This window comes from Orcinus orca, chromosome 5 (genome assembly GCF_937001465.1).
Source record: "Orcinus orca chromosome 5, mOrcOrc1.1, whole genome shotgun sequence".
In the NCBI taxonomy this organism is placed as follows: domain Eukaryota; kingdom Metazoa; phylum Chordata; class Mammalia; order Artiodactyla; family Delphinidae; genus Orcinus; species Orcinus orca.
Window position 1 is genome coordinate 81615197 of NC_064563.1, and position 24965 is coordinate 81640161.

Here is a 24965-nt window from a genome sequence, read left to right on the forward strand (position 1 = left end):
TCATTTTTTTAATTTAAATTTTATTTTTGGGCTGCACTGGGTCTTCATTGCTGCATGCAGGCTTTCTCTAGTTGCAGCAAGCAGGGGCTACTCTTTGTTGTGGTGCGCGGGCTTCTCATTGCGGTGGCTTCTCTTATTGCAGAGCACAGGCTTTAGGCACACGGGCTTCAGTAGTTGCAGCACGCGGGCCCTAGAGTCCATGGGCTTCAGTAGTTGCAGCACATGGGCTCAGTAGTTGTGGTGCACGGGCTCTAGGGCACGCGGGCTTCAGTAGTTGTGGTGCGCAGGCTCAGTAGTTATGGCACGTGGGCTTAGTTGCTCCACAGCATGTGGGATCTTCCCGAACCAGGGATCGAACCCATGTCCCCTGCATTGGCAGGCAGATTCTTAACCACTGTGCCACCAGGGAAGTCCTTTTTAAACAAATAGTTTTGAAGTACTACCTTAGGTGCCTGGGATCCACTGGTGAAGAAATTAGACACATTCCTGCCCTCACAGAGCCTGGACAGTTTTCTTTTTTCTGTAATTTCCATAATTTCCATAATGACTCTTCTCACATGCCATGTATTTATTTATTTTTAATTGAGATATAGTTGACATATAACATTGTATTACTTTTAGGTGTACAACATAATGATTTGATACAGTGTATAGTATGAAATGATCACCACAGTAAGTTAACATCCATCACTACACATAATTACGAATTTTTCTTCTTGTGATGAGAACTTTTAAGATGTACACTCTTAGCAACTTTCAAATATACAATTACATGCATTTATTTTGTAATCAAAGTATTTTCAATGAATAAATTTTTCTACTAAGCTTTTGTTTAACGTACATGCAAGCACACATTACATGGAATAAAACATTACAAACTGAAAAGCAAGAAGCCCTTCCTTAACTTCAGATTTCCTAGTTATCCAGAGAAACAACATCCCTTACCTGACATATGTCTCAGTAACTAGATAAACATAGAATCATATGAGACACAGAGGAAAGGGAAGAGGAGAGGGTTTAGGGTGAGTCAGAGGCTTTTAGCTAGGTGACTGGAGAATGGGGCTACCTTAGAGCTGTTAAGAGGAAGGACATACATTAGGAGGGTAGAGGGAGTAATATCAGACTATAAGTACTGTTAAAATAGAAGAAGAAAATTTAGACTTTTACATTATTTTAATAGAAATTTATTGAGAACTGCTCTGTATAAGAATAGATACACGTATATGTATAACTGAATCACTTTGCTATACACCTGACACTATCCCAACATTGTTAATCAACTATACTCCAATATAAAATAAAAAGTAAATAAAAAAACATGTTACAAAACAGCAAGATGCTTAGAGCCTAATGAAGGCAAGGGCAGGGCAGAGCACACAAATGGTACTATTACAAGTACCAGCATGGCTAGCATAGCCATCTATAACCCTTTAGGGTCCTTTATGTAGAATAAGAAGAACTACTATTTCTGGGGCTTTCCCAAAGTTCTCTTTAGGTTTGGACTGAGGTTTCTCCATCCCTTAGTGATGCTGCCTTAGAGCCAGAGTCTCCTAACTCATTTCTACAGGGCTAATATATTCCTCTCTTGCGCCCAGGTTTCCTGTCATTGAGAATGACGCATAGACAGTCCTCAGACACAAGTTTGCTAGCCCTGCTCCGGGCCAACCATCACCTCCTTAGGACATCTGCAGGCTAAGTCAGCCTCTGGGCAATTTGTATTCTGGTCCTTTTAATTCTGCCCCAGCTCCTTCTCTCTCAGCCATTCATTGAAAGAGCCCTAAGCCTCCTTCCATTCACCCCATTATTAAGATGATAGCTCTCCCCCGTCAGCTCTGCTTCCAGCCAGATGCAACATCACAACAACCTGGCTATCATCAAAACCCCTCCCCAACCTCCAAGGAAACTGCAGTCGGCCTTAAGTCCATTTGGACAGACTGTCCATCTGTTGCTCTTCCTATGGCTTGTCGAAGGACTGGACAGACTGAACATTCATGTGTATTTCTGTTGGTCAAGATCTTTCGTTTTCTTTCCTGTTTTGAGTATTGCGATCTCTCTCTCTTCGCTCTTGAACAGTTGCCCCAGGCCTTCGTCTCAGTCATTTTCTCTGAGAAGGGAAGCAGGGTTTATGGTGCACAGCACTCTCCTGCTGTATCCAGCACTCTTTGCTAAGGCTCGGCAGTAGCTTCTTGGGCAGGTGGATCCTCCTTAACATTAGCAACAGCCCAGATGGTAATGGCTACAGGACTGGTTCCTTCTCTGTCTCTAATTTCCCAGGTTTTGAGTTGGTCTGCTCATTGTTGTCAGCACACTGGGCCACCACTTTCCTTACTGACCCTCACAGAGGGACAGGAACTCCTTAGCAGAGGGTGGACTTTTCTCAGTAGTTACATTATTATAGTACATATTTCTTGATACTTCAAAATATTAATATTAACACTATAAGGCCATAAAATACATAACTCCCACCCGGACTGAAAAGGTAGTTGTTCAGTCACAGGTATACAAGATGGAATGAGGCACTACCTGAGATTCAGAGTAGATAAAAGCCACAATTCCAGGAATTGGGAGTTTTACATAAAACACAATGTATAACATTAAGAAAAGAGACTGAATCTGAAACAGGAGGTGTTAGTCTTACACATGATTCCGAGCCAGGAACCAGTTAGGTGGGCTTGACCCACAAGTGTGCTCTGAAATGAAAAGAAACAGTTAAAATCTGCTCCTGCCATAGAGAGCAGAGCTGGCATTGTAGGGAGGCTATTTCACTTAGAGGGAATCGTGAAGCCCCCTCTATTATTAATAGTAATATTTTCTTGCCTTCTGGGAAGGCTTAGAGAGACAAGAAAAAGGTCAGTCAAAACTTGAAAAGAAAAGCATATAAAAACCGGATAGTCGTATGGCATTTACTCTTTAATTAAAAATGCGTAGCACTTTTGTCGCCTGAGGCTGTCTCTGAAATGTTAATATCACACTGGGCTTCATCAGATCTTTCAGATTCTTGGAGTTCTACTCTGGAAAAACAGAGAAAAGAATTCAGTGAGATTTCACAGTAGAGCCACTTTTTCTTTCTAGATTTCAGTGATAGGGCAGAATATAAGGGGACATTGCAATAGCAATGAGGAGAAATAAACTACTGAAGAGAGGTGGAGATGTACTGTCCATACTTCCTAAATTACTATCTTTGATTTTTGTCTGGGCCTGCCCCTGCCCTATGCTGATTCTCTGCTGCCTTCCCTCCGCAGCTCTTCCGGACCACTTCTGAACTAAGTCTGACAGGGCAGGCAAGATCTCAGCACCTGGGCTCACCATCCTGGATTCTGAGACTCACAGCGACTGGTGTATCCAGATAAGTGCTAGGCACACTGGGAGCTGTGCACCCTGGGATCATGACTTGTGTCTCTGTGACCAGGTTTTTTTAAATTAATTAATTTATTTTTGGCTGCTTTGGGTCTTCGTTGCTGCGTGCAGGCTTTCTCTAGTTGCGGTGCGCAGGGGCTACTCTTCGTTGAGATGCGCGGGCTTCTCATTGCGGTGGCTTCTCGTTGCAGAGTGCGGGCTCTAGGCGTGCAGGTTTCAGTAGTTGTGGCTAACGGGCTCTAGAGCGCAGGCTCAGTAGTTGCGGCACACGGGCTTAGTTGCTCTGCGGCATGTGGGATCTTCCCGGACCAGGGCTCAAACCCGTGTTCCCTGCATTGGCAGGCGGATTCTTAACCACTGCGCCACCAGGGAAGACCTGTGACCAGGTTTTTGACTTAGGGTTGCTTTGACCCCATGACTGTGTGACCAGAGCCTTGATATTCTTGAGAGTCCAGTTTCTCAGGGTGGGTGGAGGTACAGACAATCTGATTGCATCATGCTGTGAAAGGATGGATCACCAGGAATCTTTGTGTATTCCTTCATGCATACATTCATTCTTTCAACAAATATTTATTTTTATAACCAAGATATGGAAACAACCTGAGTGTTCACTGATGCATGAATGGATAAAGAAATTGTGATACACACACACATACACACACATACAGTAGACCATAAAAAAGAATGAAATCTTGCCATTTGTGACAACATGGATGGACCTCGAGGGTATTATGCTAAGTGAAATAAATCAGACAGAGAAAGAAAAATACTATATTATTTCACTTATATGTGGAATCTAAAAATAAATGAATAATAATAACTTTAAAAAATCAGTTTATAGATAAAGAGAACAGATTGATGGTTGCCAGAGGTGGGGGGGGGTAAGCAGGTGGGAGAAATGGGTAAATTTTTTTTTAGTTTAAATAAATTGAATTTTTTAAAACAATCTGAAAACTTGAACTCTTAAAGAAAAAAAGCACCTCACCAAATTTTGCCTTCCACAGCCCTCGTACGTGAACAAAGGAAAATATAAAGAAAAGGGTATACACACTTCTCCCTATGCCATATTTAGGGTTACGTAAGTGCTGTTCTTATTTGAATTTGATTAGGTAAAGGATCTAGAAAGAAAGCCAAATAAATGAAAAATAAGTACAAATCAAACAAACAAATTATTGCTCAGCTGAAAGCAAACGTAAGAGAAACTAAAGCCCAGAATAATGTTTACTTTTCCACAAAACTCCTTTTCAACATGTTATATACTTATCAAACCATTAGAGTATAAATTCTATATAAGTCCTATATAAGTCCTATCATCTTTCAACCAGTATTCACCATGAAAATTACAACTACTGAAAACTGTTAATATTATTAAAAGGCTACTTTCTATAGATCCAAACATATCTGCTGCTGCAGTTTTACAGTTTAAAAAATTTATTGAGCACCTACTATATGCCAGGCACTGTGCTAGGTTCTGGCAGCACAATGATGAGCTTCGATGATATGTTCCCTGCCCTCTATAAAGTTTGATTTAGTTAAGTTTATAGAGTTTAATAATATAATTACACCAGTATATAAGTATAACCTGGTGTTATGAAGAAAAAACACAGGAATCCACATGATACTGTAACAGGCTGACACAATCTAGTTTGGGAAGGGTTTTTAAGAAAGTGCAACTTGAGTCAGGATCTGAAGAATGAGGTGAAGAAGTGGCAAAGAACATTCCAAGCACAGGGCACAGCAGATGCAAAGACACTGAGGCTAGAGGGTACATATTATCACTCCTCACTTATTTATTTATTCATTCCACACATATAGGACACCGAGGCACTGTGCCAGGTACTGCAGTTACCATGTTGAATAAGATGCAGCCCATGCTCACCACATTAGACCCTTTTGGTATTAATTTTTTACTTGACCACAACTGAACTTGCCATGACCCTTGGGCATTGTGCATAGGGCACACTGCCATCCATTTATAGCTAGGGCATTTCCCTCCAAGTCCTAACTAGTCTCACTTTCCTTTTCCTCTCCATTAGTTCATGTATGCTGAGATCCCAGCATGCCTCAGACCAAGCCTAGTTAAATTATAGACTCTCTGGGGATTGTACCTCTTTCAACAATGTTGTAGGGTCAGGACTCACCTTTTCTCAGTCTGTTCACTCTCTGTCCCCTCCACTTTGATGGTTTCTGAAAGAGACAAAAACAACTTCAGAAAATGTATTGCCCATAAATACTAAAAGAGGGAAAGTTTGAAGAGGCTCCTAAGTCCTAGGACTCAGAGAGAAATCATTGTTGCCATATATGTGGAATAGATGGTTCCTTGATGAAATTTCATGGGGACTGAGAAGGAGCTTCCTTCATCCAAAAAGTAAATGCCTTCTTTTGTTCATTGTACCTTAAGTTCTAATGTTGGGAATAGGTTTTACTTACAGCTCTATTCTTTACTAAACTAAAAATACTACTGGGAGGTATAATACATTTAGTTTTAGCAATCATTTAGTGATGGGGAAAAAAGTTTCCAATCCTTTTCTGAAAGTAAGGTTTAGAAGGAGGAGGAAAAGGAAATCTTGCAGATGTTGGTGACTAAATGGGTTAGCCAGCTGGTGCTACCAAATAATACACAAGGTTGCATGGAGAGGTTCAAGTGGGAAATTTCTAGTGGGCTAGACCTCCCAAAGCCTGAGTTCCTACTGGCATGGACTTACTACTGATGCAACTTTGGGTGAAAATTCCTCTATGTTGACTGTTATGACCGTGCTGTTGTCCCGCTCTGCGCCTTATAGCAGGGGTTGTTAACCCAGGGTCCATGGAGGAATTTAGGGACTGCAGCAATCCTTTCAACAACACCCCTGATGGTTTTGAACACTTCCTACCTTTGGCAGTTCTCTTTGTGTGTGCATGTGTGTGTGTGTTTAAAAATAATCAGTTTTATTGAGGTAAAATACACAGTAAAATCCAATCATTTTCCGTACAGATTTTGATGAGTTTAACAAATGTATGCAGTCATGTAACTACCACCACAACCAAGATATAGAACATTTATATAAGCCCAACGAGTTCCCTCCAGCCCCTTTTCAAGCAATTCCTTCCCCCCACCCCATCCCCTGTAACCACTGATCTGCTTAATGCCACAGTAGTTTTGCTTTTTCTAGGATTTCATGTAATGTGTAGTCTTTTCGTGCCTAGTGTCTTTCATGTAGCGCAATGCTTTTGAAATTCATTCATGTTGTTTCATGTTACCAGTAGTCCATTCCTTTCTATAGCTCAGCAGTATTTCACTGTATGTATATAGCACCATTTGTTTATCCATTCACCAACTGCAAAAATTCAGGATGCCAGATTTTCAGTATTATGAAGAAAGCTGCTATGGACATTTGTGTGTGTGTGTGTCTGTAAAGACATATGTCTTTATTTCTCATGGGTAAATATCAAGGATTGCTGAGTTGTATAGTAGAGCATAAGAATTTCAGTTGCTTCACATCCTCTCCAACATCTGATATTTATCAGTCCTTTTAATTTTAGCCATGTTAGTGGGTATGGGGTGGTATCTCATTATGGTTTGAATTTGTATTTCCCCAACGACTAATGGTGTTATGACTGTGTAACTGTGCTTATGGGCCATTTGTGTATATTTTTATGTGAAGTATCTATTCAAGTCTTTTACTTTCTGCCTTTTGTTATATGGATTGTCTTCTCATTACTGAGTAGTATTATATAAGTATGTATTCTGGTTATAAGTCCTTTATTATATTTTGCAAGCATTTTGTCCCAGTCTGTGTCTTCACTTTTCATTTTCTTAAAGTCAAAGGGCAAACATTTTTAATTTTGATGAAGTTCAGTTTATCAATCTTATCTTTTTATAATACAGTTTATGCTTACCATGTCCTATCTGAGATTTGCCTAACCTAAGCTCACAAAACTTTTCTTCTATGTTTTCTTTCAAAAGTTTTTAATTTTAGCTCTTATTTTAGGTTTATGATCCACTTCAAGTTATTTTTTGGGGTGTCTAGGTTCATACTTTCCCATGTGGATATCTAACTGACCCAATACCATTTGTTGAAGACTATCCTTTCTGCATGGAATTAACTTGGCACTTTTGTCAAAATCAGTTGACAAAATCATATTTTTTGACTCTCCATTTTGTTCCATTGGTCGATATGTCTGTCCTTTCACCAGTGTCACACCTTGACTACTATAGCTATATAATAAATCTTGAAATTAGTAGTATAAGTCCTCCATCTTTGTTGTCATGTTTCAGAATTGTTCTGGCAATTGTAGATCCTTTGCATTTCCACATAACTTTTAGAATAAACTTTTTAATGTCCACTAAGGAACCTGCCAGGATTTTGATTGATAGTGCATTGAAACCAAAGATCAGTTTGGGAGAACTGGTATCTTAATAGCTAGTCTTCTAAACCATGGACACAGCATAACTCTCCATTTATTTAGGTCTACTTTAACTTCTGTCAGTAGTAATGTTTTTTCGTTTTCAGTATACATACAGGTCTTGTACTTGTTTTTAAAAATTAATTCCGAAGCCTTTAATATTACTTGATGCTACTGTAAATGGTATTAAAAAATTCAGTGTACAATTGTTTGTTGTTAGTATGTAGAAAAACAATAGATTTTGTGTATTGACCTTGTATCCTGATACTTTGCTACACTAAATCAGTTGTAATAGCTTTTAATGGATTCCTTAGGCTTTTCTACAAACATGATCATGTCATCTGCAAAATAAGGCAGTTTTACTTCTTTCTTTCCAATATGTATGCCTTTTATTTCTTTTTCTAGAGTTGTGGCACTGGCTAGGACCTCCAGTACAAGGTTGAACAGAAGCAGTGAGAGTGACATCCTTGCCTTATTCCTGATCTTAGGTGAAAGCAATCAGTCTTTTATCATTAACTATGATGCTAACTAAAGGATTTTAGTAGCTGTTCTTTGCCAAGTTGAGGAAATTCTTTTGTATTCCTACTTTTATGAGAGTTTATCTTTCTTTTTAAAAATTATGAATGGGTATTAATTTTGCCAAATGCTTTTTCTGTATCCATTGACACGTATTCTGTATCCACATGATTTCTCTTTTCAGTCTGTCAATAGGTGAGTTTTATTGCTTGGTATTTGGATGTTAAACTTACCTTATATTCCTGGAATAAACTCCACTTAATCATGATGTATAATACTTTTAATACATTGCTAGATTTCAGTTGCTAATTTTGTTGAGCATTTTGGCATCTATGTTCACAAGGGATATGTGTAGTTTTCTTTTCTTGTAATGTCTTTTTCTAGTTTTGGTATTAGGGCTCCCCCTGCCTTCAGAGCAGCCTAGAAACCGACTCCAGGCAGTAAGTTGTGGAAAATCATAGGGCTCACCTTATCTTTTCCCTTCTCTCAGGGACTATAGTTTTCTGTAGCCTGTTGTCCAATATCTGAAAACAGTTGTTGCATATATTTTGTCTGATTCTAGTTGTTTACGGCAGGAGGGCAATTCCTGTAGCAGTTAAGCCTTAATGGGAGGAAGGAAAAGTCTGTGTCTTCTATATAATTTTAAAAGAGCTTTAACTGTTAGAAAAGTCTCTTATTTCCTTCTACCTTCTTATAACCTTCATCGAGATACCCTTTAGAGCCTCAGTTAAGTATGATCTTTGCACCCTATGGCAGTTTTTAGATATTTAAAGGCAGCACTTGTGTCCTCCCCAAGGCTTTTTTTTCCCCCCCTGGCTGAGCATTCTGAGTTATTTCAGATATTTCTTTCTTTTTTAAAATACATCTTTATTGGAGTAAAATCACTTTACAATGCTGTATTCGTTTCTGTTGTACAACAAAGTGAATCAGCCATATACATGTATATATATCCCCATATCGCCTCCCTCTTGAGCCTCCCGCCCACCCTCCCTATCCCACCCCTCTTGGTCATTGTAAAGCACCGAGCTGATCTCCCTGTGCTATGCAGCAGCTTCCCACTAGCTGTCTGTTTTACATTTGGTAGTGTATATATGTCAATGCTACTCTCACTTTGCCCCAGCTTCCCCCACCCCACCCGCCATGTCCTCAAGTCCATTCTCTATGTCTGCGTCCATATTCCTGCCCTGCCACTAGGTTCATCAGTACCATTTCTTTTTAGATTCCATATATATGTGTTAGCATACGGTATTTGTTTTTCTCTTTCTGACTTACTTCACTCTGTATGACAGACTCGAGGTCCATCCACCTCATTACAAATAGCTCAATTTCGTTTCTTTTTATGGCTGAGTAATATTCCGTTGTATATTTGACTGATCTTCCAGATACTTTGTAAATCTAATTACATTCTATTTTTGTCAAAGTTCCTCTTAAAAATAATGGTGCTTATAGTGAATACAGTATTTCGGGATGTCTGTACACCAACACAAATAATATTATCCTTTCATACTCATGACAAAATCACCACTGTTTTTTTTTTAAAAAAAAGCTTCTTTTTTAAAATGAAAGCAGACAATAAAAAGACAGCTTCTAAACTTTTGGATTTGATTACAAATTTAGCATTTTGAAGAGTAGATATGATGGTATCACCTGGTTTCAGTTTTTAAGCCCTGTGAAACTTTCTGTTTAAATGGTGGTTAAAAATAATTTATTTTGGAAAAGGCATTTGCCCTTTAAGAAATCATTCCTGAAAGAGCTGAGACTCTTCCAAATTTGGAGGAGGGAGGCAAGTTGTAAAAATTGTAGGTTGCTAGGCACTATTACAATACAGATTTTAGTTAGACAAGAACCAAATGAGGAAGTAAAACTTCAGGAGGAGCTATTTTAGTCTTTCTCCCCAATGGGTAAGCTGAGAGGGTAACTTCTGATTGGGAAAAGACAGTAATTGAAGGTTACAATTTCTCATGCTTTAACTGCCCTATTTGACAAAACAAAAAAGGAGAAGAGAGATTAGAAACCAGCTAGAACAACCATGGCATTTCCCTTTTATTCATTTAACAGCCTAAACAGGGTAAATATGTATGGTTGAGGAATAGAAAAACTGTAACTACTGAACAATCACTGGAAAGGACTTTTGACACCAGGTTAGTTAGTTGGAGGGCTGTCTCCTCTGAGAAAAGGATTAATATTGGATTAAGAGGAAGCTGCACTGTTGGAAAAATTTCTACTCATCAGTAAGCTTGTGTCTCTGTGGATGGGTCATGACTGTTTCCATGTTTGTCTACTGGCAGAATTTAGTTCCTTGTGGACTGAGATCCCCATTTCCTTGCTGGCTTTCAGCTGGGGGCTATTTCCAGTTTCTAGAGGCCACCCACATTTCTTGGCTTACGGCCCCTTCCTCCATCTTCAAGGTCAGCAGTGGTCCGTTGAGCCTGTCTCAAGCTTTGGATCTCTCCTCCTTCCATTTCCTCTTTCTAATCCAGGTGGGAAAGATTCTGTGACTCATGTGATTAGATTGGGTCTACTTGGATAATCCAGGATAAACCCATCATTTTAAACTCAGTATTTAATCACGTATGAAAAGTCCTTTTTGCCATGTAGGATAACATGTTACAGATTCTGGGGTATATGAGGTGGATATCTTGTTGGTGGCATTATTCTGCCTATCGTACAGCCAATGCCAGGGGTATCCACAAACAAGTGCAGACATTGCTAAAGTTACAAAACCCAGTTTTACAAACATCTCATATCTACGTGGCATGGTTACTTGGTACATCTCCCTCCTCCAGTAATATCAAGGCTCTTCTCTTTGACCAAACTTACTGGCACATGTGACTATCTGACCAAACAACTTTTTTTTTTTTTGCGGTACGTGGGCCTCTCACTGTTGTGGCCTCTCCCGTTGCGGAGCACAGGCTCCGGAGGCGCAGGCTTAGCAGCCATGGCTCACGGGCCCAGCCGCTCCGCGGCATGTGGGATCTTCCCGGACCGGGGCACGAACCCGTGTCCCCTGCATCGGCAGGTGGACTCTCAACCACTGCGCCACCAGGGAAGCCCCAGACCAAACAACTTTTATCTACCAATATTCTTTATCACATTCTTGAGGGGGTCGTATATGTACTATGCTCTTTTGTGGTCTTCTGCCTTTTAATACTCATAGCTCAATTTGACCATCTCAAATGCAACAGACACCCTTACAACTCTCTCATGTGTACAGACACATCCTCTTTAACTCCCTTTATCTAGTCTCCTGAATTTTTCTGATTGCTTTTTTAGGGGAAGAAACACTTTACTTGGCTTTTCTCCATCCCTTTTCTTTGTTTCGTTTGTAAGCTAATCATTCCAATGCAAAACCAAATTTAGGAGACAGCTTATTTCCAAGCAGAAGGTTGCTTCTGCACATTTAGCTAATTCTAAATGGCAATGAGATTGACAGAAAGAGAAGTTCAAAACGCTCACTTTGAAAAGTCAAAGCCTGGACAAGCATGATGTATCTGTACATCTGACCCTGCACTGTGAATTTTACACTTTTGTATCATAGAAATCTCTCAGTATACCCTGTACTTTGGCAGTTTGAACGGCTCTGCTATATGCTTTGTGTTAATGTATTGAAACTGGATTAGCACTCCTAAATTTCTTGTTTTTGGAATACAGCTGGATGAAATGAATGACTGCTAATGTCATTCGTCTATTTTCTAGATGGATCTTAAAATCAGTACTCTGAAATCTTAAGATGCTGACCAGAAGCCTTACTCATCTTGTGCTTTTTACCATAAGCGAGTAAGAAGGTTTTACCTTAATTATTAGCACCAACCAAACTTTTACTGGAGGCAGTTACTGAGATAAAGTCCAAGCTTATCTTACAACTTCATCCAAACCAGCCCAAACCACAAACAGGCATGGGATTCTTATAAAGTCAGGGACCACTTTGCCCCCCATTAAACACAGGGCATTTTTACAACAGAAGTCAGCGGGGAGGCAGCTCAATGCAGTGCTGTTTAAAATAGCAAAACTATGGGAACAACCCAACTGTCCCACAATATGGACTTGGTTAAATAAATTAAGGTGTATCCACATAACGGAGTATCTTGCAGCCATTTTAAATGATGCTGTAGGATAATACTTAGTGACACTGAAAATATTCTTCCAACATTTAGTATAAAAAAGTTAGAAAACAGTACCTGTTATATTATTCAAATTGTGAAAAACAGTCCTCATAATACTGTCCCACTTATGGAAAAATAACGGGTTAATACATAGAAAAATCTGGAAGTTATACACTAAAAAGTCAGCATAATCATTTTTTCTTACTAGTAGAACTGTAGGTGATTTTTATTTTCAGTATATTTGGTAATGGATATGTACTACTTGGTAATCCATATGAGTTAATATTATTTTTTAAAGTCAGTGGGGAATAGTTCATCTAACTTACTTCTCGGTAAACCGAGACTCTTAGAGATGAGAAGGCAAATCTTATGGTCACCTAATCCTCCCCTTCTCCCACCAAACATTCCTGCTTGAACATCATCAGGTCCATAATCGTGAACATTTAGAAGTGTTTTCACCATTTTACTTCATTGAATTCTCACAGTAACCTCATGAAATAAAGTAGGTAAGGCAAGGAATCATCAGCTTTGTTTGGAAACCAGAAGTACATTTGTAAACCTTAGGTTAGAAGTGTTGCCTTTCCTGGAAATCCAGGCAACCTTATCAGCTGCTGAGTCCATATGGGCTTGAAACCCTGAGGGAACCTTTTCCTCCAAACACCTGCTGACTTTTTGCCAGCCTGGGCTCAGCCAACGAGCTCCAGAAGGCAGCTGATTGGGAAGTTAGCTGCAAAGTGGCAATCTGCAGAGGACACGCACTGACTCACCACATTCTTTAGAGGGGCCAGCCTGCGGCTTCTTCCTTTTCTTTAGTGTTAGAAAGAACACCATCCCACACACAACGACCAATGTTACAAGTAGAGCTGCAATCCAGAGGATGTGGTCTGGGACAGGGGGGCTTGGCACAGGTGGCTTTGCATCTAAAAATGAACCCAAGTTTTCAATCAGCCAGGAAGGTTGATTATAAAAGCTTTATAATTGCTGCTCTTCTCTTTATTTGCATGCCAGAATCTCCTCAGGGCTCTCCTGCCAGAGCAGCCTGAAATCCACGTGATTTGGGCCATAGAAAATCCCAGTCTCAGGGCCTCGGCAGCTGACTGAGAACCAAGCCAGCGACTCTGACCAAGTGCCTGGACTGAGCTGCCTTGCCTTCCCTTCCCACAGACTGAGACGACAATGACCATGATCTAGAAGAGGGTCACCTTGGCCCTTGGTTCTGGAATCTGGGTAATGTACCTGTACTGAGGCTCTGAAGGTACAGTCATCTGGGCAGCATCCGGCTTCCTCAGCCCCCTATGTGGTCAGGCCCCAAGTTTTTTGGTTTTTTGTTTTGTTTTGTTTTGTTTTTTTTTTTGCGGTACAGGGGCCTCTCACTGTTGTGGCCTCTCCCTGTTGTGGCCTCTCCCGTTGTGGAGCACAGCCTCCGGACGTGCAGGCTCAGCGGCCATGGCTCACGGGCCCAGCCGCTCCGTGGCATGTGGGATCTTCCTGGACCGGGGCACGAACCCGTGTCCCCTGCATCGGCAGGCGGACTCTCAGCCACTGCGCCACCAGGGAAGCCCTGGGCCCCAAGTTTTGACGTTTCTCTTATAGTAATTCCTCCATCCACTATCATCTCTAAATCAGGCTCCAGACACCTGTCACCCGGACAAACATAGCAGCCTCTTTACAGGCACCCATCTCCAGCTTTGTTTGTTCTTTCCCCTGATGTCTGGGTGGACTTCCTCAAGCATGGCGTTCAGCCTCTCTCTCCTACTGGAAAACTTTTGATATGTCTTCATGCCCTGAGGATCAGGGTCAGAATCAGCTCCTGGGAAGTCAGGACTTACTTCCTTGCACAAGGACTCCTAAACTTACGGGAAGTTAAAAAACAGGCTTTGGGTGGAAAAATTAGGACTGAGTGGCCCATGTTATAGACATTTATGGGAAGAGGTCTGGTAGTTAATCTCAAATTACAGGAGAATAGGACCAGCTGACCTCCCATTAGCTTAGGGGCATTTTGTGGACCGATGCCCTGTTTCTGGGACCTTAAGAAAAGGAATTGTTGGTACTGCAGGCCACATTCAACACTTTTTGAGTCTATCCCAGTTTAATCTCACTTGAACCTGTTTGGCATCCCAGTGAAGGAGGGTAATACTTGTTAACATGGAGGCTGCTACCTTTTGATACCCCAAAAGATTCCTTGACACAGGGCCTAACCTATATCTTATCTAGCCCCATTTTCCTGAGGCAGCTAGAGCTGAAACATTTCTGAACATGGCGGCAGCTAGGAAGGTTTTGGCAGCAGCTGAGAAACGGCAGAAAGGTGAGCCACGGTGAGGCTCTAGTGGTGGCGAGGCTCTGTTCCTGTGGGAGTCATGGCAGAAAGCCCCAGGGTGTGTCATGTGTGGTGATGTTGGCAGTGCCAAGAAGGTGCTAAATTTCAGGACAGCATGGGAGAGGCTTCTATCAGGCCAAGAGAGGCTACAGTGGAAGCAACCAGGACAGACAGGGTGACCTCGCCAGTTACTGAACTGTCAAGAGTCAGAGGTGTCTGATCAGAAGGAAATCAGCACCTGCACAGGGGACTGGCCCACTGGTACAGCTAAGCTGACTGGTGGGGACTGGCCCCAGGGGCTGTCCGTAAGAATGCATCAAGAGGCCAAGTTATGTTTGAACAATGAAACACCAGGAGAGGGGAGGCATTAAAGCCAGAGGATGGAGCAAGGAGCTGGATGGATGCCTTAGGAGGGGGCAAACCAAGGGGCCAGAGTTGGAGGAGGGGCCAAGGCAAACAGAAGGCAGATGGGTGGGGGGAGGGGTCAGGATCAGAGCAAGCAGTGTTGAAGGCAGTGTGGGTACAGAGTGCCTTTATTGCAGGAGAGACTCTTGCAATTACTGCTCCTCAAAAGTGGGGTCTCAAGTATGGATGTATTCTAGGGCAAAGCCAGGAATTTAAAATGGCAGGCTCCTATTAGTGTACACGGCTTAGTTTCAACCCTTTCCCAGTGGGATTGGCCCCCATACTACACTGTCAACATGCCACAAGCATTTCTGCTTCTGCATATTTCCTTGACACATGTGTGCTGATGGCCACCACTGCCTGTGCCCATGGCAGATACTGCTAATAGATTGTGGCCCTCTCACCTCCCAAGCCTGAATGCTGTTTCAGAATTTTTCAGAAGCTACCACAAGTTTGAGTACCTGTCATCTCTTTATCACACTTATTAAGCCCAGTTATTTCTGTTATGGTAATATAAGGTCCCATGTCCTTTAGGAAGCCTTCACTGACCCTCAAGGAACTTGCCTATCTCTGAATGCTTATAAATCTTATTATCAGGCACTCTTGTTTTTAAATTTAGTTGTATATTTCCATGGGATATAATTTAGATTCTAATTCAGTCCTTTTACAATCCAATTTACCATGTGTGTCCATTGTGGAGTTCTGATTCTATTAGAAGGGCAGAGAGCGTGTCTTATACCTTTTGGTTTTCTCCCCTGAAACCAACAATGTTTAGAATGGTTTTGTACTCATAACAAGTGCTGTATGTATATATGAATGTGTGTGTGTGTGTGTGTGTTTTAATGAGTGGAAGAATTTTAGCCTGGAGAAATCCTGGCATCTTCTAACCTAAGCTTCAGAATCTTCTATCTAAAGGTAGCCCAAAAGACTGGCCCAGTGTCAAGGCTAAGAACGTGCTTCCTCAAGAGCGGTATAGGTTCATAGCCTCTTGGACCTTGTAGCACTCAGATGAAACAAGAGCCCTCTGTCTGGGTCTTTCCTAACAGTATGAAAATGGCCCAGTTGGAGGTTTCCTGTCAAGCAGGGGACACTGGATGATCTGCCTTACCCATCTGTGTATAATACCTGATAAAAGAAACTGTCAGGCTTACCTATATTGCAAGGTGGTGAGAAAAGCAGTGTCTTCGTTGGCTCAAGTTGCAAGACACAGAAGATGCTCACGTTTGTTTCAAGAGGGATGGAAAAAGACATGCTGATAGAAATGTTGTACAGTTCTGTGATATTATTTTGAGATTTCTTCATGACAGTGTCATACTCAGTAGTAGAATTCTTAGTTTTTACCAATATGTACATCCTCTGAGGTTCTGGGTAACCTTGTGTAGATGAGCAGGTCAAATTTATGATGTTAGAATTTTCTGTTTGATTAGGAATTAGATTTATTTCTGGTTGACTGAAGTTAGCTGAATGCAGAATAGAGATACAAAAAAAAAAAAGAAATCAGTTTAAATGTAGATGTATCTAGAAGGGAACAACAAATAACTAGGTATCCTGGGAACTCACTGGGGGCACACCTGGCAGGCCTCAGGGTGTCTAAATTGTGGGCCTCAGCCCACGGTGAGAGCCACATAATGATCCCACATTTATTTTTCAGGAATGGAGTTGGGGCCACCATGCTTACTTCCCGCTGACCCCAATCAAGGAGGTGCTCTCTGAGCAACAGGAGGGCTAGCTCCTTCTGCCAGCCAAATCCCTTGCTCTTCTTCTGTAGGCAGTAGGTACTGTGCAGGTTCTACATACTAATTTATAATTTAGTATATTGTTTCTAAAACTTCAGTGATTCGCATGATATTGTTACAAGTTTTGCTATATCCAACTACTCCTTAAGCACTCTGCTTGTACGTGATGTGGCCGGTGGAAGGTAGATTGCCATGGTGTTACCTACTTTAAACCTCATTAACAATAATTAATCTGGACCTAGTAATCCCACACCTGGGTATCTACTCTAGAGAAATGAAAACTTACGTTTACACAAAAAAATTGTACATGATTTTTTACAGCAAATCTATTCATAATAGCCCCAAACTGAAAACAACCCAATGTCTTTCCATGGGTTGAGTGGATAAACAAAATGCTACTTAGTAATAAGAAGGAACAGATTTTTGATACGTGCAACAACTTGGATGACTCTCAAAGTCATTACGTTAAATAAAAGAAGCTGGTCGTAAAAGGTTACATACTGTGTGACTTCATTTATGTGATATTCACACAAAGATAAGACCATAAGTTGCAAAACAGGGGTTATGGGTATAGAGAGGGTATGACTATAAGGGCATAGCATGGGGAAATTTTTTTAGGGTGCTGAAAATGATTTGTATCCTGTTTATATTGCTGGTTATATAAACCTATACATAAGTTCATATTAATAGAACTGTACGCCAAAATAAAAATAATTTTACTGTATTTTAATTTTAAAAAGTCTGTAGTGACATTTAGGTTTTTCAAGGCCTGGAAAAACAAGGGAGCTGTTTTGTCAGCTTTCGGGTTGTGTGCCTTGGGTTATTTCCCTCCTGTCTACTGGGCTTATGGTTGGGCCGCAAACAAGTCATAAGCAACCTCCAGGAGGCTGAAGGGAAATCCCAAATCAGCCAGCTGTCACCCTTGGTAGGAGCTCCAGGCAAAGATTTAGTGGGTGAGAACTCTTGGACTAAAGGAGAAAATGAATGTAAAAGAGATTTGAGACCTATATGGTTCATATAAACTTAAGGGCCAAATCACCCATGGTTTTCACTTAGCCACATTACCTTGGTTTCCTTAGTTCTATCTGGTCCCCAAAGCAGATTCTTACAGATCATTCAGAAGTAAACTATAAAAAGTACGAAGGACTTTTAGTTCCCTCCTCCCAAGCCCCGCACTCCCTTCAAACGGGCTTCCCAGAATTGGCTGTCCTCTGCCTCTCTCGAGGCGGCCCTCTCCCCCACCTATTGCAGTCTCATCTGAGAAGTCCCCGGATCTGAACGCGCCATTGGCTACATACCCAGCACTGACAGGTCAGAGCTCATCTGGTAGGTGGGAATCAGTCCTTGGGGTCCTTTATGATGGATGAAACATTGATACGAGCCCTTGTCCTTGATCTGAACGTTGTGGAGTCGCAGTGTCCAACTGTCCTGGTCAAAGCTCGTGCGGCCTATATACTTGGGATGAACATTGTGAGGATTCTCTTGGCCTCTGTACAGCTCATAGAGAACCAACTTATTCTGGTCCTGCCAAAATATCACCAGGTCATCCAGGCTTAGGTTTTGCGAGTTTGGAAAGTGGCATGGCAGGTCTCCAGTCTCATTGAAAAATGCCTGACTTTCCAAGGAAGCAGCACCTAAAAGAAGGAAAGGTGGACAGTGGGGAAAGAGACACAAAAGGGAAGAAAGAAAGAAAGAAAAAAAAAAACCAGAAACTCCATTTCTCTTTATACAATACCCAGATGCTATCTTATCAGTAATGATCTTGAAGAAGTAGATATTAAACTCTGGAACTGTGCATACACATTGGCATGTGCAGAAAGGAAGGGGCTTTTGTCCTCACTCTACTGATAACTAACTGGGTGGCCTTGTGCAAACTGCAACGCCTATGAGGTTCAGTTTCCTTATCTGTTTAATGAAGGGGTTGACTAAATGTTCTAAGGTTCTTTCCAGTACTATGGTTCTGTGAATTTAAATCCGAGAACAGAGAAAATCATCAAAGTTAGACAACTCATTCACCCATTGCTTACTTCCCTATAATCTGAATATTGATCCTCTTCACTGTAGCTGTTACAGGCTCCATTACTTCTTCACCATGACCAAAAGCTCCCTATCTCCCCTCCCTATCCCCTTATTCCTTGGCCTGCTGTGGTGAAGAGTTCCGATATCCCTCCTTTCATTATGCCTCGGTAGCTGGGGATCACAGTGACTAATATCTTTGAAATTCAAATAGTTCCCTTTATAGACTTTCCCTCATGACTGCTGCTCCCATGGCCAGCTCTCCCAAGGGTCAAAACAGTTTGGAAATGACACAAATGGTCAACCAAGGCCTCTATTCTGTGACCTCTCTAAGCTCTTTCGGAGATCAGAAAGAGAACTGGGCAGATTTGATGGTTGTTTTGGGATTGTGGTGGTCGAAGACCATTTAAGGTACATGAATGAAATGCTGGAAATGAATCATAAATGGGAAGGTGAGGATGTACTTTTGGAGTACTGGGGAATCCCCAGGTACCACAGACTTGCTCTGCCCAGGACGCATTGCTTTTGGAAATGTTTTCAACCCCTGGAGAATGTGCTGGGAGAGTTCAGAGAAATGCTTTCATCCCTGAGGGCATATTGGGGTTTGTGGAGGGATTTGGGTCTCCTCACTCCTTAAATGTGATTGCTTGTAGGGTTTCTGTAGGACCTATTCTGGATCACAGAATTACTTGAGACCCGGCCAAGAAATTAAGTAGTGGTGAGTGAGAAGTGCAGGGTTAGGGGAGAAATGCTGTTTCTTAGTTAATATGAAGTTAGACGCCACCTTGGGGAGGGAGTTAGGATGGGTTCTAAGTAAAGCTTCATCATTCCAGACTTCAGTAAAGGGATGTTGACATTAAGGAGGAAAGGAGAAGCAGGTTGGTGAGGGAGATGAGAGGAGTTATCTGAGGCGTTCTTTGAGGGGTAGCAGGAGAAATTAAATTGATCTGATCAATAGGGTTCTCTTCTAAGAGGGAGTAGAAGAGAAATAACAGTGACATGCACTTGGTGAAATTGAACTGTGTGCAGAGTGGCCCAGTGAGAACCATAATCAAGGGGGTGGGTGCCTGGGGTGGTCTTGAACTCTATGGGAAGGGACTCCAGGCATCAGTGAGAGTCAGCACAAGTTTGAATCACTGCCTATTGCATTACACTCACTAGAAGCCTGTGAAGCTCTTGAAAGCAGAAAGTACAGTCTGTACAAGATGCATTCCCATATTGGAGGGAGGCGGGAAAATCTACCTGGGTACCTGGAACAGCGAAAGGGGGACCTAAAGAAGTCTTACTGTGTTCAATAACTACTTATCAGGCACTCCTGGGGTGCTGCTACTCCTCTGCTAAACTCTGAATGATAATGTAAGTGTGTCACCTACTGTAAAAGCTTCTAGCAACTATCTCTGGGGAAACTCATGCTGGTTTTATCACTAACTTGCCATATGATATAGAGCAGATGGCCTGGTGGGGAAACCAAACACATAGTTGAAAATTCTGCCAGTTAACAGTCACCATTATGTTATTATTCAGCAGTGCCTCTGGCCTGGAAATGACTTTGCCTTTGGCTTCTTCTGTCTTCCTGACTTAGGGTTGCTTCTCTACAGAGCCTCACAGAGCCTCTTCTCCTGCCCACCCACTCTCTCCACTCACAGAGGGGTCCAAGACCCAGGCTCCCTCTCCCAAAGATTATATGGAATTTTTCTTCCACCCATGTAACTGCTCCCCTCTCACCTGCCAACCGAAAGTGTGGTCTGTGCTCTAAAGGCATCGGCATCCCCAAGGGGATGCAGAATCCCTGGCCCCACTCCAGACCTTCTGAGTCAGAATCTGCATTTTTAACAGACCTCCAGTTTGAGAAGCTGCAATAGAGTATTTCTATCTCTGCCTCCAGAGTGGAATAGAGAGATGACGGAACAAGAAAAATTTGTTTCCATCCATCCTTCCCCAAACCCTCTCTCTTCACCCTGGGGTGGAAATCACGCTGAAGTCCATTCTGAGTGGAACTGAAAGTATTTCACAACTTACTCCATAGTTCCTCGCCAACCACTGGCTTCCATGACATCACTTAGAGCTACGTATGCTAATTGCCTCTCTGATGATATGGGAAAACTTATCTCAAAGTCCGTTTTTTCTAAGTGGCTTCAGGCCTCCCCTGTTATGACCCTAAACCTTAGGCCACCCAGCTACGGGACTTGCTGGGCTCCCCTGGAGGGTAAGCATTGAGATTCTCTCTCTTTCCTAGCACTTGAGTCATAGAAATGGTCTGGGTCTAGTTAAAACTGGTTGCTATGATGATGTTAGGAGCTAGGCACTCAAGAATCCATCTAGACACCTCCCTAATCAGCTGAAGACATTTCTTTCAAAGGATACTTGAGGACGTCATCAGCAAGAAACTGTTTGGCTGTCAGACAAAAACTACAGTCTTCTAACTTTGTGAGGTCTCTGACCCCACCTGGGACTTCAGTCTTCCCCAGCTACTACCCCGCATGCATGTCTTATGTATTCTAGGGTCATATCTGCCTCATATTACTATGCTTATCTGTACTCATGAATTTCCCTTCTTTTACTAAACTTCCTCCAGAGCTTTACTAGGCCCTATGGAAGCCTCATTCCATTGTAATAAACTCCTCTATGTCTTCAACCTCTTCATCAAATGTTTCCCCCAGGGTTGTGCTTTCATTGAAATCTGGCCCAACCCAAAGAACGTCGCATGCCTCCAGCCGCTGCTTGTTTTATCACACATCAGAGGGACCTTGAGCAGCACTCTTCCCCTTTTGAGGTGTTCTCCTCCCTCACTGCTGTTAGCTACTAATCATTTGTCACTACTTCCTTGCTCACTGAAGATTTTTGGCATTAGATGCAAGGTCTTTCTTTCCAATCAGTTATTCCTATCAAATTGGGTGACTTTGGCATGGATGAGTTTACCAACACCCTTGCCTCAAAGTTCTTTGATCTTTCCCACTTCAAAGATCTTTATCCACAGGCTATTTCAGCAGCCCCTTTCCCATGACATAATCTTAAACCTTATCACCAAGAACACCTCTGCCCCTAGAATCTTAAACCTCAATGTACCAATCTCTGTCCACAAGATATTTTCCACCAAGATTTGCTCTTGATTCTACCTACATCTGTTCTTCAACTTTATTAAGACCTCAGCTCTGTCCAGTCTAGACCCTATAATGCAGTGCTTTCCAAAAGCACTCTCTTAATAGGTAGCTAGTATGACTGAGAAACTGAATTTCCATCTTATTTAATTTTAACTAATTTAAATTTAAATAGCCACATGTGGCTGGTGGCGGTCATATTGTTTGCACAGTGATAGAATATTTTTTCAATCATTCTCTTGCAAGCAACTTCAATAAACTTGCCCCTTTGTGCAGATTTCATCCCAAGAGCAATCTACTTTTGATCTGCATATCTGTTCCTTATGACTGAATGTTTGAGCACTCCTGGAGGAAATTATGCAGTTGATCAGGCTGGTGACATTACAAATTGGTAGTCTGTAGTTCCACTTAACTTGGCCTCTGAGCTGCTCGCCCTGCTCACCACCCTCTCCCTTCCTCACAGCACTTACTTCAACAGTACCCTCTGCTACTGCTTTTAGTTTCTCTTTCTCCTATTTTTTTAAACATGTTTATTGGAGTATAATTGCTTTACAATGGTGTATTAGTTTCTGCTGTATAACAGAGTGAATCAGCTATACATATACATCCATCCCCATATCTCTTCCCTCTTGCGTCTTCCTCCCATCCTCCCTATCCCACCCCTCTAGGTTGTCACAAAGCACAGAGCTGATCTCCCAGTTCTGAGCTGATCTCCCTGTTCTATGCTGATCTCCCTGTGCTATGTGGCTGCTTCCCACTAGCTATCTGTTTTACATTTGGTAGTGTATATATGTCCATGCCACTCTCTCACTTTGTCCCAGTTTACCCTTCCCCCTCCCCGTGTCCTCAAGTCCATTCTCTAGTAGGTCTGTGTCTTCATTCCCATCCTGCCCCTAGGTTCTTCATGACCTTTTTGTTTTGGATTGCATATATATGTGTTAGCATACGGTATTTGTGTTTCTCTTTCTGACTTACTTCACTCTGTATGACAGACTCTAGTCAACTCTCTGAAAGAGTAAGTGGAGATTGCTGCCTCCACCCCCAGCCTCTGTCCCCACCTCTGTGCTGAAACTTCCCTGGCAGATGTTGTCAGTGGCTTCCCCCCACTGCCAAACGCAGAACACTTTTCAGACCTCATCATCTCTGACCACGCTGTCGAATGCCACACTGTTGGCCATCTCTCCTTCTGAAACTCTATTCTTTCCCAACCTCTGACATCCTGGTCAGTTTTCTCTCATCACTCCTTAAATGGTGACTAGGGCAGGGATGGTTCTCCAGGAGTTTTCATGGCTGATATGGTATTTCTGTTAAGATTAGCTTTGCTTTGATCTCATGCTCACCATGGATCCCACTATAGATATAAATATAATGTGTATACAATTATGTATATTTATATATTATAGATATATAATGTGTATATTTTATAAAATATAGAACTATACTATATGTTATATGAAATACGATCTATTAAAATATATGGAGCATCATATAATGTAAAATGTAAAAGGTAAAACACATCATTACATGCCAAAAAATTCAGCTCCTGTTAAGTGCAAGCCATCAGATTACACTACCCACTGCTCCCAGTATCCATCTCCTCCTAGGCACCTGGCTTCTCCATCACTTCCCTTGCCTAGGCAATTTCGGTCTCTTGCGCACAGTGCCTAGCCTCTCAGTTTCTTGTCCTCTTTTCCTCCAGTATCTTGTCGCCCACTCTACCCCAGCCATTTCTTCCCTGGACCAGACCCCAGACCCTATTGTTACCACTGCACCCCATAAAAACTCTCAATATCAAGCATCTCACCTTGTGACCACCACCTCTTATCTTTTCATTTCATTCTTTCTTCTACCACCACTCCATCAATTCTCCCACCTCACTGGGATATATTATGAATTGGAATATTTCTCACTGTATCTGCAGATACTACCCTAGGCCAAGACTCCATTACCTCTTGATTAGATAGTTGCAATTGCCTCCTAACTGATCTCCCTACTTCCACCCTTGCCCACAAATCTAATTCCTTAAGCCCAATTGATCCTTTAAAATATGTCTCAGATGGTATAACCCTCCTGTTCGAAAGTCTCTGGTGACTTCCCACCACTCTGAAAATTATATCCAAATCCTTTCCCATCACACTGAGAACTATACCCCCAATCCTTCCCATGACCTACAAATTCTTATGTAATCTGGCCCCTGGTACCTTTCAGACCTCTTCCCTTCACTTACTCTGCCCCAGCCATACTGGCTTCCTTGCCATTCCTCCAAAATGCCAGGCACATTCTATCTCAAGACCTCCCCCCTTCACTCTTGTTGCACAGCCAAGAAGGCATTGCAGTCTCTGAAGGGAGTTGCAGTCAAGGACTCGGCCCCGTCACTGGCCAGTCACGCTCTTTCACATATTTATATTTGTAGCCCAGGCACTTTCATTCCTCAGTTTCTTTACTGGGGCCTTGGGCAGAGGTCTTCTTCAGATGCTTCTGCTCAGGCTGCCTTATGGTAGGAGGGAAGGAGGACCTTGGAGACACTTTCCCCATGGAGAATTACTTTTCCCCAGCTGACTCAGTATTTCTACTCTTAGCCCTTTCCCCTCATCCTTCCCTTCCACCTCTCCCCAGGGTCCATAAAACTGCTGGAGCCTTTTGTCTGGGGCTCCCTCAACAGTGAGAAGAACCCCCGTGTCTGTGCTGATCCACCTGATCCTTGACTGGTGTGCTGCACAGAGGGAGAAAGAAATAAAAGTGTGGAAGAACAAGTTAAGAGTCAAGGGGAGTTAGTCTGAGAAGCTCTAGTATTTTCTAGAAGACGAGAATGCGAGGAAAGGTAGAGAAACAATATTTAAAGAGATAAAGATTGTGACTATTCAAAATGGAAAAAGACGCAAGTCCTCAGATCAAAAGTGTGTTCTAAGTACCGAGTAAGATAAATGAGAATAAATCCACACCTAGATATGTTGTGGTGAAGCTGATAAACAAAAAGCATAAAATATTTTTTCAAATTTACAAAGAAGAAGAATTGAATCTTTTCATTCTT

General features: G+C 42.0%; 1 protein-coding gene across 5 annotated transcripts in view; it reads right to left on the reverse strand.

The window, feature by feature from the left end:
- Positions 1-563: 563 nt before the first annotated feature.
- Positions 564-24965, reverse strand: part of CD86 (CD86 molecule) — a 61888-nt gene continuing 37486 nt past the window's right edge. For 3 of the 5 annotated variants that reach the window (XM_033403349.2, XM_033403351.2, XM_033403352.2), the window contains exons 3-7: positions 18119-18454; positions 16236-16544; positions 13130-13282; positions 5499-5544; positions 564-3011 (exon numbers count right to left, since the gene is read on the reverse strand). In XM_033403349.2, the coding sequence (XP_033259240.1) occupies positions 2915-3011; positions 5499-5544; positions 13130-13282; positions 16236-16544; positions 18119-18454 (941 nt within the window). In that variant the 3' untranslated portion in view covers positions 564-2914. The remainder of the gene's footprint in view (positions 3012-5498; positions 5545-13129; positions 13283-16235; positions 16545-18118; positions 18455-24965) is intronic. The other 2 variants (XM_033403353.2, XM_012536281.3) reach the window with 2 other exon arrangements.